Genomic DNA, 16,793 nt, shown 5'->3' with positions numbered 1-16,793 from the left:
TATTTTATTTTGCGTTTATCTTATATTTTATCTTGTCTTTTTGAGTTTTGTATTTTGTGATGTCAAGCTACATAATTTAAACTTAAAAGAAGAAAACTAGGCTAACTTTTCTTTGAAAAATTGTTCAAAAACTACCTTACACCGATAGAGATAGCTCACGAATTTAAAAAGTTGCATCTATTCATCTTCTTCTTCAGCAAAGTAAAGCTTTTTATGCACTTTTACTCTCTAACTTACCTATATTTGCGTAAAGGATTTTATTTAATTCAATTTAAACATAACTAGTAGAATATTATGTTGTTGGTTTTGTATGCAGCCTAACTTTAGTTTCATCTATATTTTATTTTGCGTTTATCTTATATTTTATCTTGTCTTTTTGAGTTTTATATTTTGTGATGTCAAGCTACATAAGCTAAACTTTAAAGAGGAAATTTACGCTAACCTGTCTTTGAAAAACTATTCAAAAACTACCTTTAACAAAGTAGCGAGGCTTTTTATGCGCTTTTACTCTCTAACATACCTATTTTTGCGCAAAGGATTTTATTTAATTCAATTTAAACATGCCTAGTAGATTATTATGTTGTTGGTTTTTTATGCAGCCTAACTTTAGCTACATCTATTTTTCATTTTACGTTTGTCTTATATTTTATTTTATCTTTTTGTGTTCTGTGATGTCAAGCTACATAAGCTAATGTTAAAAGAGGAAAGCTGCGCTAACCTTTCTTTGAAAAACTATTCGAAATCTATTTTTGAGATAATCTAGATTTAAAAGAGGAACACTACGCTAATTTTGCTTTGAAAAAACTCTCGAAAACTAACTTATTCGATAGAGATAGCACACAAATTTAAAAAATTGTATCTACTCATCCACTTCTTCTACAGCAAAGTACTGAGGCTTTTTATGCACTTTTATTCTCTAACATACCTATATTTGCGCAAAGGATTTTATTTAACTCAATGTAAACATACATAGAAGAGTATTGTTACCCGTTTGTTTTATGCAGCCTAACTTTAGTTTCATCTATACATTATATTGCGTTTACCTTATATTTTATCTTGCCTTTGTTAGTTTTGTGTTTTGTTATGTCAAGCTTCATAATCTAATCTTAAAAGGGGAAAACTGCGCTAACTTTTCTTTGAAAAAGTACTCAAAAAGGACCTAAATCGATATAGATAGCTCACAATTTTAAAAAGTTGCATATAGTCATCTTCTTCTTCAGCAAAGTATCGAGGCTTTTTATGGATTTTTACTCTAACTTTCCTATATTTGCGCAAAGGACATTATTTAATTCAACTTAAACATGCCTAGTAGATTATTATGTTGTTGGTTTTTTATGCAGTCTAAACTTTGTTACATCTATATTTTACGATTAACTTATATTTTATCTTGCCTTTTTGAGCTTTGTGTTCTGTGATGTCAAGCTACATAGTCTAAACATAAAAGAGGAAAACTACGCTAAACTTGCTTTGAAAAACTATTCAAAAACTACCTTTAACAAAGTAGCGAGGCTTTTCATGCACTTTTACTCTCTAACATACCTACATTTGCGCAAAGGATTTTATTTAATTCAATTTAAACATGCCTAGTAGATTATTATGTTGTTGGTTTTTTATGCAGCCTAACTTTAGTTTCATCTATATTATGTTTTAGGTTTATCATATATTTTATCTTTTCTTTTTGAGTTTTGAGTTTTGTGATGCCAAGCAACTTAAGCTAAACTTAAAAGTGGAATGCTACGCTAACCTTTCTTTGAAAATCTATTCATAAACTACCCTAGACAAAAGCTAGATTTAAAAGAGGAAAACTACACTATTTTTACTTTGAAAAAACTTTCGAAAACTACCTTAATCGATAGAGATAGCACACGATTTTAAAAAATTGCATATAGTCATCCACTACTTCTGCAGCAAAGTAGCGAGGCTCTTTATGCACTTTTTCTCACTAGTTTGCTTATATTTACGCAAAGGAATTCATTTAATTCAATCCAAACATATATAGAAGATTATTATGTTACGATTTTTTTTTTCTTTTATGCAGCCTAACATTTATTTCACCTACATTTTATTTTACGATTAACTTTTATATTACCTTTCCTTTTAGTGTTTTGTGTTTTGTGATGTCAAGCTACATAAGCCAAACTTTAAAGAGGAAAACTACGCTAAGCTTTCTTTGAAAAACTATTCAAAAACTACCTTAAACAAAGTAGCGAGGCTTTTTATGCACTTTTACTCTCTAACATACCTACATTTGTGCATAGGGTTTTATTAGATTCTAGTAGGTTATTACGTTGTTGTTTTTTTATGCAGTCTAACTTTAGCTTCATCTATATTTTATTTTACGTTTATCTTATATTTTATTTTGTCTTTTTGAATTTTGTGTTTTGTGATGTCAAGCTACATAAGCTAAACTTAAAAGAGGAAAGCTACGCTAACCTTTCTTTGAAAAGCTGTTCAAAAACTACCTTAGACATAATCTAGATTTAAAAGAGAAAGACTACGCTATTTTTGCTTTGAAAAATCTTTCGAAAACTACCTTAATCGATAGAGATAGCACAGGATTTTAAAAAGTTGTATCTAGTCATCCACTTCTTTCACAGCAAAGTAGCGAGGCTTTCTATGCGCTTTTACTCTCTAACATACCTATTTTTGCGCAAAGGATTTTATTTAATTCAATTTAAACATGCCTAGTAGATTATTATGTTGTTGGTTTTTTATGCTGCCTAACTTTAGCTACATCTATTTTTCATTTTACGTTTGTCTTATATTTTATTTTATCTTTTTGTGTTCTGTGATGTCAAGCTACATAAGCTAATGTTAAAAGAGGAAAGCTGCGCTAACCTTTCTTTGAAAAACTATTCGAAATCTATTTTTGAGATAATCTAGATTTAAAAGAGGAACACTACGCTAATTTTGCTTTGAAAAAACTCTCGAAAACTACCTTATTCAATAGAGATAGCACACAAATTTAAAAAATTGTATCTACTCATCCACTTCTTCTTTTTATGGATTTTTACTCTCTTATTTACCCAAATTTGCGCAAAGGACTTTACTTAATTCAACTTAAACATGTCTAGTAGATTATTAAGTTGTTTGTTTTTTATGCAGCCTAACTTTAGTTTCATTTATATTTTATTTTACGTTTATCTGATACTTTATCTTGTCTTTTTGTGTGTTGTTTTGTCAAGCTACATAAGCTAAACTTAAAAGTGGAAAAGTACGCTAACCTTTCTTTGAAAATCTATTCAAAAACTGCCTTAGACATAAGCTAGATTTAAAAGAGGAAGACTACGCTATTTATGCTTTTAAAAAACTTTCGAAAAATACCTTAATCCATTGAGGTAGTGCACGAATTTACAAAGTTGTATCTAGTCATCCACTTCTTCTATAGCAAAGTAGCGAGGCTTTTTATGCACTTTTGCGTTCTAATTTATCTCTGTTTACGCATATGGTTTTTGTTTATTTCTATGTAATGATATACAAAAGAGTATTTTGTTAAAGATTATGCTGCAGGAGCTGCGTAAAAAAACTCTGGCGACCTTTCCTTAAGAAAAAAGCAACTGAAAGACATGTGCGCCTTAGAAAATTCAAATCGCGATTCACCAAATTAAAAGACGAAAAGAACGACCTTTAAAAGCTCTCACTAGACATTTGTGTTTATGATAGGCAATGCAGTTTTTGATTTTATGCAGCCTAACATTTGTTTCATCTATATCTTATTTTACGTTTATCTTATACTTTATCTTGCCTTTTTGAGTTTAGTATTTTGTGATGTCATGCTAAATAAACTATACTTTGCTAATTTTTATTTGAAAAAATATTCAAAAACTACCTGAATTATAAGCTAGATCTAAAGGAGGAAAACTACGCTAACTTTTCTTTAAAAAAAATATTTAAAAACTACCTTAAACATAAGCTATATCCAAAAGAGGAAAACTATGCTAACTTTTCTTTAAAAAAATATTTAAAAACTACCTTAAACATAAGCTAGATCTAAAAGAGGAAAACTACGCTAACTTTTCTTTGAAAAAATACTCAAAAACTACCTTAAACATAAGCTAGATCTAAAAGAGGAAAACTACGCTAACTTTTCTTTGAAAAAATACTCAAAAACTACCTTAAACATAAGCTAGATCTAAAAGAGGAAAACTACGCTAACAATTCTTTGAAAAAATATTCGAAAACTACCTTTAAACATGATTTAGATTTAATAGATGAAAACTACGCTAACATTTCTTTGAAAAAACATTCAAAAACTACCTTTAAACATGATTTAAATTTAATAGATGAAAACTACGCTAACATTTCTTTGAAAAAACATTCAAAAACTACCTTTAAACATGATTTAAATTTAAAAAAGGAAAACTACGCTAACATTTCTTTGAAAAAATATTCAAAAAGTACCTTAATCGAAAGAGATAGCACACGAAATTAAAAAGTTGCATTTAGTCATCCGTTTCTTCTTCATCAAAGTAGCGAGGCGTTTATGCACTTTTTATTCTCTAAGTTATCTCTACTTACGCAAATGGCTTTTGTTTATTTCAATGTAAAACTTTTCAAAAGAGTATTTTGTTAAAGATTATGCTGCAGGGGCTGTGTAAGAAAACTCTGGTGACCTTTCTTTAAGAAAAAGCAACTAAAGTAGATGTGCGCCTAAGAAAATCCAAATTGCGATTCACTAAATTAAAAGACATATACAACAAACTTTAAAAGTGAAACTATTTTTACAAGCGTATTTGGTAAAGATGAAATGTTCTTATGACATTTTAACGTTACGAAAGGGATTTTCTTCTGTTCAAATATTTATTACAATTTAAAGTGTTAAATAATGTTACAGAAACGACCTAAAACGCCTGTTGTATTAATTTAAACGAACAAAATAGATAAAAAAAAAGAAAAACTATCATTAAAAAAAAAAAAGTAAAAAAAGAAAAGAAATAGAAGTTGAGGAAAAATAAAAATAAGAACTTCTAACAAAGAGCTCTTCTTTTTATTTTTCAGATTTTAGATGCTTAATTCCTTGAATGAAAAGTTGAACTGATGACTCACTACTAAGGTTGTTCCTAGCCTTCCGTTCTCAAACTAGGCCATTCTGAGAGGCTGTTTGATTAAGTACCGTTGATAGTAGTATCGCACGTAAGAGACTTCTAAAACTCTGATTATTATTAATTCCTGGAATGAAGAGATGACTTCATACTCACTAACGAGGTTGTTCTTAGCCATCCGTTCTTAAACTAAGCAAAACAGTGAAGTTGTTTGATTAAGTATCACAGTTTGCTGATTTGCACATGCACCATTGCCGAAACTGTGATGCTTGGTTCCTTGATTGGATTGAAGAAGCTCATCACCATGCATTTTACAAGCTGTCCGTTGTTATGTTTTGCAATTCAGTGGTTCTGTTTTGCAATTCATTTTCTGTTTGTTTAAGTATCATCGATGGTGGTGTCGTGCATGCAAACTTTCCGAAACTCTGATGCTTGTTTTTCTTGAATGGAGAGATGAGCTTATACTTTAGGTGACTTTTAAAACTGCAGTAATTAGTGCCTCGAATGGAAAAACGAACTCATTCATTACAGACCAAGGTTGTTCCTGGCCATCCGTTAACATATTAGGCAACAGTACAGCGAAGCTGTTTGTTTTACAAGCTTTTGTCGTTTCGAGAAATCACTACATTAAGCATTCGATGGTGATACACGACTGATGGCCAGGTTCTGATTTTCGAATGAAAAGAAGAGTCGCATCCGACCACCGGTCGGCTTTCGACGCAAAACAGCTGTACACACTCGTCCAACGATCCAGTGACTAACTGTTGCAACGAGAAAGTTAGCTTTATTTGTCGTGCAGATTGTCCGCTTTGACGTAAAATGCTAGAAATTTGCTGAACGCTCGGTTTGCGCCGCCCAAGAGTCATTCTGTTTCTGCGTTGCCAGCGTCTGTCGGCTAAATACAACTGTAGACTCCGCGCAAGCTTTTTCACCGCAAAAGTTGTACAGAGCCACACCGAAGGCTAAAATCGACTTTAAGGTCGAAGGTTAAAATCGACCCTAGAGGTTTGAAAACGACGTCACGAAATTTTCAAGACATCATCGAAGAAAATTACGGCGGCCAGATGCAACTCTTAGTACTAACTCTACTAATCTTAGTACGTTAAGCATTCCAGTCGAGAGATCAGACGTTTTTTCGTCACCTAAGAGACCGGCCGATGCGTTTGCGACGCTGCGGAAAGAAAGAAGATGGCAAACCACAGGGTTGTTACCGTAACAAACCTCCGTGAGTACCTCCATCTCGAGTGGCTTTTGAAGAAACGTTCGTTTTAAACTCAAAGGGATGGTTGTTAAAGCTCACAAACGCCTGGTTAACGATTTTCTAACGGCAGACACCGTGTTTACAATGGATACAGACCGATTAACTGAGCCCAAAGCGCAAGATCTATCAGAAAACTCCTCTAGGTCGATGCAACGAGACGACTAGACACGTGCGTCTAAAGGCATTTTACAATTGAAGGACGCCCCTCGTGGGCCCTTTAACCTTAACACTAAACTCCTGCTTGATATCCTCGTCCCCAGGTTTCCAAACCGTAACCCCAACCCCCTCTAATCCTAACCCCCTTACCCTCTAACTCTCCCCCCTCAAAAAAACAAAAAACATAAAAAAGCAAACAAAACGAAAAAAAAACTTGCTTCCCTCCTCACTTTTAGCTCTAGGATGCAACACCTTTTTGCCGCCCTCCGCTAGAAGGGAGTAGGGAGTAACGAAAGCTTGACATCAAAGTAGCGTTTCGTATGAGATTTGTTTGCCAAAATTTGAGCGTTTTTAAAAAAGCCAAGACTTCGTCAGAGGGGTTTCTTCTTTTCTCCTAAAGCTATCGATCGATTAAAAAGCTCAAAGCAAAGAAATTCAAAACAAAATACAAAAACGGGAAGTTTTAGTTTCTGCACCACAAGCCAAGCACTAGTTCAAACTGGAGATAATAAAAGGAAATCGAATGATCTCACTTCTCAAACCACTGAGCTGCCATTGGTCGGCAGTCTCTTGTTTGGAGACCATTGAGCTGCCATTGGTTGGCTGTTTAATCGTTGCGATTGGTCGGCAGTTTTATCGTTGGAGACCATTGAGAGATATAAAAGGAATTTTTTTTTTGAGCACAACATTAAACGTTAAATCGTTAGATGTTGTTATAAAGGCACCATTAGAATGCGATGTCCTCAAATATTTTCCTCGATATTTTAATAAGTAAACAAAAACAAAACTAAGTCTTGCAACTGGCGAAAACTTTCAATAAGCAAACAAAGCAACAACTTTCCTTTCGAGTTTTTTACATTTTAAACAAAAGACAAACAAAGAAAAAAAAAAAACAAACAAAAACAAAAACAAAAACAAAAAAACAAAACAAAAACAAAACAGAAAAGGGAGAATGAGTGAGTCGACTGATTTCGCTCAACTGTCTTAAACGAGAAGTCATAAACGTTTGCTTGTGCCAGCAAGTTGCAAATTAAGTTGTAAATGAACTGCACCGCAAAAGCTTAACCACAGTTTATTAAGCATATTAAGCCTTTGCTGACATGTTAAGACATTTTAAGCCTTTGCTATTATCATGAGGCTTTTGCTCCACGAGCCAAAAAAGTACGCTAGAGTTGACAAACTGCATCGCGGTCGAAAAGTGTAATTACGCCAACACTTTTATCCGTTTTAAGCATTTCGTTTTCGCACGAACAACAATTAAAGCAGCTCGTTGAGCTTAACGACGTTCGTATTTTTTTTCGAAGCCAAAACTTCGGCTATAAGTAGAATGAAGAGGCACTTCGAAAAACAACAAAGCTGTTCGCAGTCGATAGCAACGAGCGACAACATCTCTGCGAGTCTGGCATCAAGGTAAACAGTTTTTTTTTACATTTTCATTTGTAAGTGCCACTTTTGTGTACATTATGTATTCAAAAATTTCTTGCTGACGCTAGATTTTTCGTTTTCAATGAACAACAGTTGCAACCTCTAGTCGTTTGCTAAAACAGCTTGCTAGGACAACCAAATCAATCATATGTTGTGAAAATTTCTTTTTGTTCAACTGACTAAGGAAGATCGAGCGAACGCTTTTTTTTTTATAACTTGTTTGTATCATATTGCTATTAAGAAAACAGCGTTGTGTATACTAAACGTGACATAATTGGCAATTATCCGTAACTAAAAATAAGATAGAAATTACAAACTTGATACCATATTTTAATTACTCTAACAAAACTAGACGTCATCGCGTGAGAAAATAAATGTTCATAACACATAACCTATTTTTTTGTTTTTTTTTTCTTCTCTTTTTTCCTTTTAATCTCTTTTCTTTCGTCCAAAAAGCGTTTTGATTTTTGCCTCGCCACAAGCGATGAAATCGATAAAAAAACCTGCTCGGACATTCTCAATTCTCAACAACAAAAGCAATCAAAGTTCTAGCTCTCGAGCACGTGCGCCGACAGGTTGATGAAACCGTTCAAATATGCTCGATCGCTAGAATTTAAAGAAAGAAACAAGCCAGAAACAAACCAAAATAAAAAAAACAAAAACAAAAATGGACATCTTTAGAACGCTTAAATTTTATAAAATATTTTCCTCTGCGTTTTTAACCAGCTAAACTGTCGTAAAGTTTTTTCGGTGCAGTTCATTTAAAAAACTTAGTTTTCAACTTTTAAACGTTTTAGACTTCTCGTTTAAGGCAGTCGAAAGAAATGAGTCGACTCACTCTCTCTCTCCCTATTCGGTTTTGTTTTTGTTTATTTGTTTTTGTTTTTTCTTCGTTTGCCTTCGTTTGCCTTTGTTTGCTTTTGGAAAAGTTGTCGCCATGCGAGACTTAGTTTTTTTTTTTTTTTGCTCAAATTGAGCACAAGTGAGTTTCTAGTCTTGAAAGTGTGCAAAGTGTGGGCCAATCTGGTGGCTGGAGTGATGACACGTGAATGCTGGAAATTCCAGACTTTGAGCGGATTCAGCGTACATAGAAAGAAAATGTAGCATTCACGTGGGTCTCTCCTAAGCGTGCCATTGGTCGGTCTGCTGTCCTTAAGTACCCCCCTCCCCCCCCTCAACGTCACGTTTGCTCAACTTTCTCGGTCTTTGGCGCCCAGAGAAAGCTTGAGGAAGGATAAAAAATGGCGAGGTTTCGGTACTGCGTTTTCTGTTTTTCTTATTTGTTTTTGTTTGTTTGCTTGTTTGTTTGTTTGTTTGTTTGTTAATTTTTTTAATTTTTTTTTTTTTGTTTGTTTGTTTCGTTCGTTTGTTTGTTTGTTTGTTTCGTTTGCTTCGTTTGTTTTGTGATGTTTTGTTTTCCCTTCTTGATGGCACAAAACAGAAGCAAACAAGACTTTCGGTTATATTCGGTTATATTCGGTTCAATAAAAGTTTGTTGGTTTCTGCACAACAACAACAACAACCACAACAACAAAAGTCCCTCTGTCCCTCAAAAGCAGTTTCTCCTCTGTCCTAAAGAAGAGCCTCTTTGTAATCGATCTTGTCTGAATGCAGCTCTCCTTTTGCCTACAGGTTTTTATTCCAACCCTTTTGTTGTTGTTAGTGCCATGTTGTTGTTATTGTTATACTCTGTAAAAGCAGTTGTTGCTGTTGTACTTGTTTGTTGTTTCTAAAGACACTGTTGTTGCTGCTGTTAGCGCTGTTAGTAATCACCCACTTGGCTTGTATTTTTGTTTCTTGTTTTTGTTTTTTGTTTTATTTATAAACACTCTCTGAGTAAGTGATGCTGTTGCTGTTGTTGTTGTTACAGTTGCAATGAGTGTTTGTTAATGTTCCCCCACTTGGCTTGTACTTTTGTTTTCTGTTTTGTTTTGTTTTTTTTTTGTTTTTGTTTTTTTTTTCTCAACACTCTCTGAGTAAGTGATGCTGTTGCTGTAGTCGTTGTTATAGTTGCAATGAGTGTTTGTTAATGTTCACCAACTTGGCTTGTTTATAATCTATTTTATTTTATCAACACTCTCTGAGTCAGTGATGGTGTTGCTGTTGCTGTTGTCGTTATTATGCTTGCAATGGGAGTTGTTACTGTTCACCCACTTTGCTTGTTTTGTTTTTATTTCTTTATTTTATCAACACCCTTTGAGCCAGTGATGCTGTTGCTGTTGTTGTTGTTATAGTTGCAATGAGTGTTGTTAATGTTCACCCACTTTGCTTGTGTTTTTGTTTTTGTTTATCAACACCCTTTGTGTCAGTGATGCTGTTGCTGTTGTTCTTATTACAGTTGCAATGAGTGTTTGTTAATGTTCACCAACTTGGCTTGTTTATAATCTATTTTGTTTTATCAACACTCTCTGAGTCAGTGATGCTGATGCTGTTGTTGTTATTGTGCTTGCAATAAGTGTTGCTAATGTTCACCCACTTTGCTTGTTTTGTTTGTGCTTTTGTTTTTGTTTATCAACACCCTTTGAGTCACTGATGCTGTTGCTGTTGGTGTTATTATAGTTGCAATGAGTGTTAATGTTCACCCACTTTGCTTGCTTTGTTTGTTTGTTGCTTTTTTTTTTTATCAACACCCTGCGAGTTAGTGATGCTGTTGCTGCTTTTGTCATTTTACTTGTATTTATAGTTGTTACTGTTCAGCCACTTTGCTTGTTTTTTAATCTGTTTTATTTTATCACCACTCTCTGAGTCAGTGATGATGTTGCTGATGCTGTTGTTGTTATTTTACTTGCAATGATAGCTGTTACTGTTCAGCCACTTTGCTTGTTTTGTTTGTTTGTTTGTTTGTTTGTTTTTTTTATCAATATCCTCTGAGTAAGTGATGCTGTTGCTGTTGTTGTTGTTATAGTTGCAATGAGTGTTTGTTAATGTTCCCCCCCTTGGCTTGTACTTCTGTTTTCTGTTTTGTTTTGTTTTTGTTTTTTTTGTTGTTTTTTTTCTCAACACTCTCTGAGTAAGTGATGCTGTTGCTGTAGTCGTTGTTATAGTTGCAATGAGTGTTTGTTAATGTTCACAAACTTGGCATGTTTATAATCTATTTTATTTTATCAACACTCTCTGAGTCAGTGATGCTGATGCTGTTGTTGTTATTATGCTTGCAATAAGTGTTGTTAATGTTCACCCACTCTGCTTGTTTTGTTTGTGCCTTTGTTTTTGTTTATCAACACCCTTTGAGTCACTGATGCTGTTGCTGTTGGTGTTATTATAGTTGCAATGAGTGTTAATGTTCACCCACTTTGCTTGCTTTATTTGTTTGTTGCTTTTTTTTTTATCAACACCCTGCGAGTTAGTGATGCTGTTGCTGCTTTTGTCATTTTACTTGTATTTATAGTTGTTACTGTTTAGCCACTTTGCTTGTTTTTTAATCTGTTTTATTTTATCACCACTCTCTGAGTCAGTGATGATGTTGCTGATGCTGTTGTTGTTATTTTACTTGCAATGATAGCTGTTACTGTTCAGCCACTTTGCTTGTTTTTTTTTTGTTTTTGTTTTGTTTGTTTGTTTGTTTGTTTTTTTATATATCCTCTGAGTTAGTGATGCTGTTGTTGTTATTATGCTTTCAATGAGAGCTGTTACTGTTCACCCACTTTGTTTGTTTATAATCTGTTTTATTTTATCAACACTCTCTGAGTCAGTGATGCTGATGCTGATGCTGTTGTTGTTATTATGCTTGCAGTGAGAGTTGTTACTGTTCACCCACTTTGCTTGCTTATTGTCTATTTTATTTTGTCAACACTCTCTGAGTCAGTGATGCTGATGCTGATGCTGTTGTTGTTATTATGCTTGCAATGAGAGTTGTTACTGTTCACCCAATTTGCTTGTTTTGTTTTTTTATTTGTTTTTTTGTTTGTTTTTGTTTTGCTTGTTTTTTTTTATCAATACCCTCTGAGTCAGTGATGCTGTTGCTGTTGTTGTTGTTGTTGTTATAGTTGCAATGAGTGTTTGTTAATGTTCCCCCACTTGGCTTGTACTTTTGTTTTCTTTTTTGTTATGTCAACACTCTCTGAGTCAGTGATGCTGATGCTGTTGTTATTATGCTTGCAATGAGAGTTGTTACTGTTGTAGTTATGTCTGTCATTTGTCCTTGTTAGCAAGTTCTATTTGCCCTCTCTTGCCTTTTTTCAACACAGTTTCTTTCTTTGAGTCATATGGTTGCGAGATCCTCTCAAACTCCATCTCTTTATTTATTTGTTTCTTTTTTTTTTTTTTTTTTCTCATTCTCCTTCTCATAATAGCAATCACTGCTGCCACCATGCATGTAATGCTAGTTGCTCTCATTCTTTTTCATTTGCTAGTGGAAACTTTGTTTCTTCTTGTTGCTCTCTTTTCTTTCTTTTTTCTCTTTTGCAGAGGATTCGAAAAAACACAGCTCTTCCCTGCAGTTGTAAACATTCCAGGATTCCAGGATGCAGGCAGAAGAAAAACACTCTCACTAACTGTCTTCTTTTTTTTAGCATAAACCGTTGCAAACAAACACCTGAACATGTCTTCTTCACAAGAAAACAACACTGTTGTTGCCCCTTCTCCGAACTCTAAAGCGAAAAAAAAGAAAAGAAGGCAGTCACAAGAACAGAGAGACTTAAAGCTCAAAAACAAAGTCAGGGCCGCATTAGTTGCAGCGTGTGGCTCCGTAAACAGGGTTGTACCTTTCTATGGTACCAAGAAGAGGTACGCTGTTAGCTGTCCGATGCCTTTGTGCAAACATTCCTCCACAAGCATTAAAAGACACTTGACTAAAAAAGATCATTCTTGGACTTTGGATGAAGCTTCCATCTTTTACTCTGCAATGGTCAGGAAGTTTCAGCATGCTCGTCTCGAACGCAAGTCCGGCTGTCCAAAACCTTACCCCTGTTTGCAATGTTGGAAGTATTACGACCGACTGGACATACACTTGAAAGAGACTCATTTCTACGATTCCAAGACGATCAAACAAAAGATTGCAGAGGCAAAGCGATACGACAACGACAAGCTCTATGTCCCTCAATTTATTCGACCTGCCTTCTTTGGTATTAAGCCAGTAGCTGAACAAGCGTCTGCATCAGGCTCTGCATCCTCTGCTCCTGGGCCTTCCTCCTCTTTTTCTTCTCCGGTTCTTTCCTCTGATCCTCTTTTAAGCTTGCCCTCATCAGTTGCTGGTTCGTCCGAGGCTCCTTCTGCAAACCACTGCACCTCTGTAGAAAACAAAGAGCTGAACACCGAATCCGTCCTAGACTCTGATTTTAATTCCTTAAAGCACTTGGTTTCCAACTCCTCCGTCTTGACAGAAGATAAGAGACTCTTGTTTCAGCTGGACAAAGATGCTTTTCACTTTTATTACCAGTCAGCAGATGAGCTCTTCAGAGATTTTGAAAAGTGGCTTGTGGTAGCCAACAACAACACTTTGTCACAAGCAAAGATCTACAAAAATGCAGTTGTTGAAATATTGACATGTTGTGACAGCACGCTGACGCTGCACCCGAACGCTCTCACCAATTCCAACGTTTTGGAGGATAGATACTTTTCCATGCACTTTAAAAACATTCAGCTCAATTCCAAGCTGAGTGAACTTGACCAAACAAAAGCCATGTCTTGTCACACGTTGTACAACCGCCTTGTCTACCTTTGTCTCCTGTTTCGTTTCAGTGAAGCCAGGAATGTCTATTTCGGACTTTCTCATGAGGCCATCCGACGTTTGCGCTGCAAGGTGGAGGAGTTACAAAAAGTGCTGAGGCCCTTTCGTTCTTTGAGGAGGAGCCTTGTGAAAAGCAAAAAATGCATCAACATCATCAATGTCAGTTTGCTGAACGAATATGGCAAGTCTGCATACGTAAGACAGTTAGTGGAATCGATTAGAAAGCCGTCTCTTACACCGACTAGAGACAATGCTGTGTCTCTACGAAACCATCTTCTGCTCTCTGTCACTGTAATTAACAGTTTAAGAAAATCTAACATTGCTCTTTTAAACATTAGAGACTACATGGCTGCTGAGAAGAGTGAGTGTGGATATTGCATTGTGCAAGAGCGCTACAAAACAGCATACAAGTACGGAGCCAAAAACATTCTAGTGCCGAACGACTTGAAAGTGTTGATCGATATTTATTTGCTGAGATACAGAGACCTTCTTGTCAACGACTCTCACTACATGGCTGCAGACACCAAGACTGTTTTGGAGTTGAGCGACTGCTACAGGCCCCTTTTTCCATCGATGAGACCCAACAAAGACGAATGTGTGACACTCGGTGCAACTAGAGTGCCTGTTTACCAGATGGGTTCCTCTGCTATCTCCTCTTGCCTGACGTCCTGCTTCAGAAAAAGCCAAGTAAACATTCCCATGAAGCGTCTTACTCCCACTTGCATTCGCGGTTCGATAGCCACTTACTTTGCCAAGCCAACAACAGCAAAGAAGATCGCGAGCGGTTTGCTACACTCTACATGAAGCACAGCAGGAACACAATGGATAGCTTTTATGTGTCCCAGTGGAACGCTGCAGAGGAGTTGCGCTTTGCCCTGGGCATCGGACAGTCCTTCGGAGTCATAGAGTCTTTGACTGTTGAAAAGTCTGAGAGACCACCAAAGAAGGAGAAGGATGTGATGGACTGGCTCCAAACTAATGCAGAGGAGTACGGTTTTCATGAGGTTGAGGACATCTTTGAGGAAGATTTAGACTCCGGTTCTGACTCTGAAGAATGTGCTGCTACTTTCAGCTGTACCACAGTGGTTCCGTTTTCTCCAGCTGTAGAAAACAATGTTCCTTTAGAGGATAGCAACGACCATGCCGTAGATTTCTTGTGTGAACCTACCTCAACTCCTGTTTCGTCTGTTCCATCTGAACAAACAATCGCTGGTCCAGTTCTTGAACTATCCCCTGCTCTTGCACAACTAGTTCCTAACGAACAAGCTGTTTGTATGGATGTAGATCAGACTCTAGCTGTTCCTGTTGGCACAGCTTGTTCTCCTCTTGCATTAACATTATTTCCTGATGAACCGGATTTTATTGAACACCATGCAAAACTTTCTCCAGTTTACTTTAATGAGCAAGTGGTTGCCAAACCTGTTTCTGCTTCTCCTTCTCAGCAAGTCGCTTTCTGTCCTTCAAAAGAGGTCTTTTCTGTTCCTCTGACTCCTAGCCTTGTTGCTTTTCAGCAAACATTGGCCAAACCCAGTTTGTTTCTTTCATCTGATCCAGTTTCAGCTGTTCCTGTCCAACAGGCTGGTACTGTTCTTGCAAAGCAGCTCTCACCTTATGCTGTTCAATCTGTTGGTAGCCTATTTAGCCAAAGTCTTGCCTCTACATCCAGAGGTAAATTCTTTTTGATTTTTGATTTTTGATTTTTATGCAAATCTCAACACGCTTTCAAAAAATGAAAATGCCCAAATCAACTCCTTGCCCTATTGTTATTGTTAGAGCTGTAAAAAAAACAAAACAAAACAAAAAAACAACACAGAAGTGTGTATGTATTTGTTGCAGGACTAATTCTGTGATTGCTTAAATGTTTATACAAGTGAATGATACTAAAACTGATTATGTTTTAGAAGTAAAAGATCCAAGAAGAAAAAAAATCAAGTTGGAAATGCCATCTTTCACTCAAGAACTCATCGGTAATGTAAAACCTAATTTATACAAAGATATATAAACACAAACCTCTTCTTGCACAATTTCAGATGGTTAACTGTTAACAAAAACTAGCCATCATTGCTAAGTGCACTTTTAGAAAGTTGTGTCTACCCGATTTCTAATGATGAAGTTAGAAACATCACCGTTAGAAATCATGCACAGCTTGTTATCATCTCTAACACTTAGAAACTGTTGATGGTTTTTATGAATTAGAAAAATGAACATGGTTTTATTTTATTTCAGGATCAACTCAGCCAAGAACAAAGGAAAACAAAGCAGAAGTTAGCCAATGCCATTTAGGTAATCTTTCAAAAACCAGTTATTGCTATCAGTGCAAACAATAAGGTCAACAAAAAAAAAATAAATAAAAAAACAGAATAAATCTTGTCTTACTTCAGAACCAAATGAATATTTGATTTAATCACTTTGTGTTATGACTTGAGTTTGTAAAATTTTAGATGAAATAGTTGAAGAGCTGAATGCTTGCCCTGGCCACAACGAATGGTTCAACACCAGAAGTTTTCCACGATGTGCAGCTTTGGTGTTGGCATACATCTTGCAAGACGTGTTTACAGATGTAAGCTCAAGTTGCTCGTACAAAGATTACCTTGGCATCTTGGCAAATCATAGCAGTGACAAGCTCATTCATGTCTTGCAAAAGTACTCCTACCAAAGCCATATTAAAGACAAAATTAAAAACATGAAGCTAAAAATTCAAAAAGAGGGTAGTTTAGAAAAGTTTGTTCAATATGGCAATATCGTGAAACCATTTATGTAGTTTAGATAAGTTTGTTCAGTTTGGCAATAAAGATGGGCCTTTTGTGTAGTTTGTTTTATCTATGCTTTTGCAAATATTTTTATCTGTTTCGCTAAAGACATAATAAACAAGAAGTTCTGTTAAACTGTTCTCACATTTCTTATTTAAAGATAGTTCAAACTTTTTTTTATCTTTAAAAAAAAAAAAAAGAAGTCGTTTTGTTATTCTGTGAAAACTTTTAATAGAGTTGCATTTAGAATTACTTCTGATGTTTTTAAGAGTTTGTTAAAAAGCAAAATAATATTTCCTGTGATGTTAAACTGCATAAGTGAAATTTAAAAAAGGAAAACTGCTCCAACCATTTTTCGGAAAAAGAAATCAAAAAGTTCCTTATTTTAAAAGATCTAGACATCCATTTCTTCTTCAGCAAAATAGCGAGGCTTTTTTATGAACTCTTACTCTCTATTTTTTCATATCTTTACACAAAGGATTTTGTTTAGA

General features: G+C 35.3%; 1 protein-coding gene across 1 annotated transcript; it reads left to right on the top strand.

The window, feature by feature from the left end:
* The first annotated feature begins 9,085 nt into the window (after nucleotides 1–9,085).
* On the top strand, nucleotides 9,086–16,501 carry LOC149892713 (uncharacterized). The gene is made up of 7 exons (XM_090078148.1): nucleotides 9,086–9,139; nucleotides 9,326–9,645; nucleotides 12,396–14,159; nucleotides 14,837–15,220; nucleotides 15,454–15,519; nucleotides 15,779–15,835; nucleotides 15,994–16,501. The coding sequence occupies exons 3-7, from the start codon at nucleotides 12,425–12,427 to the stop codon at nucleotides 16,311–16,313; spliced, it is 2,562 nt and encodes an 853-aa protein (XP_089934274.1). The 5' UTR covers nucleotides 9,086–9,139; nucleotides 9,326–9,645; nucleotides 12,396–12,424; the 3' UTR covers nucleotides 16,314–16,501.
* Nucleotides 16,502–16,793: the final 292 nt, after the last annotated feature.

The sequence above is a fragment of the Hydra viridissima genome, unplaced genomic scaffold (genome assembly GCF_058129835.1).
Source record: "Hydra viridissima isolate aposymbiotic clone 2 unplaced genomic scaffold, HvirCarnegie_v1 scaffold_2, whole genome shotgun sequence".
Lineage (NCBI taxonomy): Eukaryota > Metazoa > Cnidaria > Hydrozoa > Anthoathecata > Hydridae > Hydra > Hydra viridissima.
Note: the sequence above shows the minus strand (reverse complement) of the source record. Positions and strands in the feature narration are given on the sequence as shown.

What these genes read in the sequence shown, in the direction of transcription:
- LOC149892713 (XM_090078148.1), top strand. Translation starts at nt 12,425, where the DNA reads ATGTCTTCTTCACAAGAAAACAACACTGTTGTTGCCCCTTCTCCGAAC. An exon ending in TCTTGCCTCTACATCCAGAG is followed by an intron (nt 15,221 to 15,453) that starts GTAAATTCTTTT and finishes ATTATGTTTTAG; the next exon opens with AAGTAAAAGATCCAAGAAGA. An exon ending in AGTTAGCCAATGCCATTTAG is followed by an intron (nt 15,836 to 15,993) that starts GTAATCTTTCAA and finishes GTAAAATTTTAG; the next exon opens with ATGAAATAGTTGAAGAGCTG.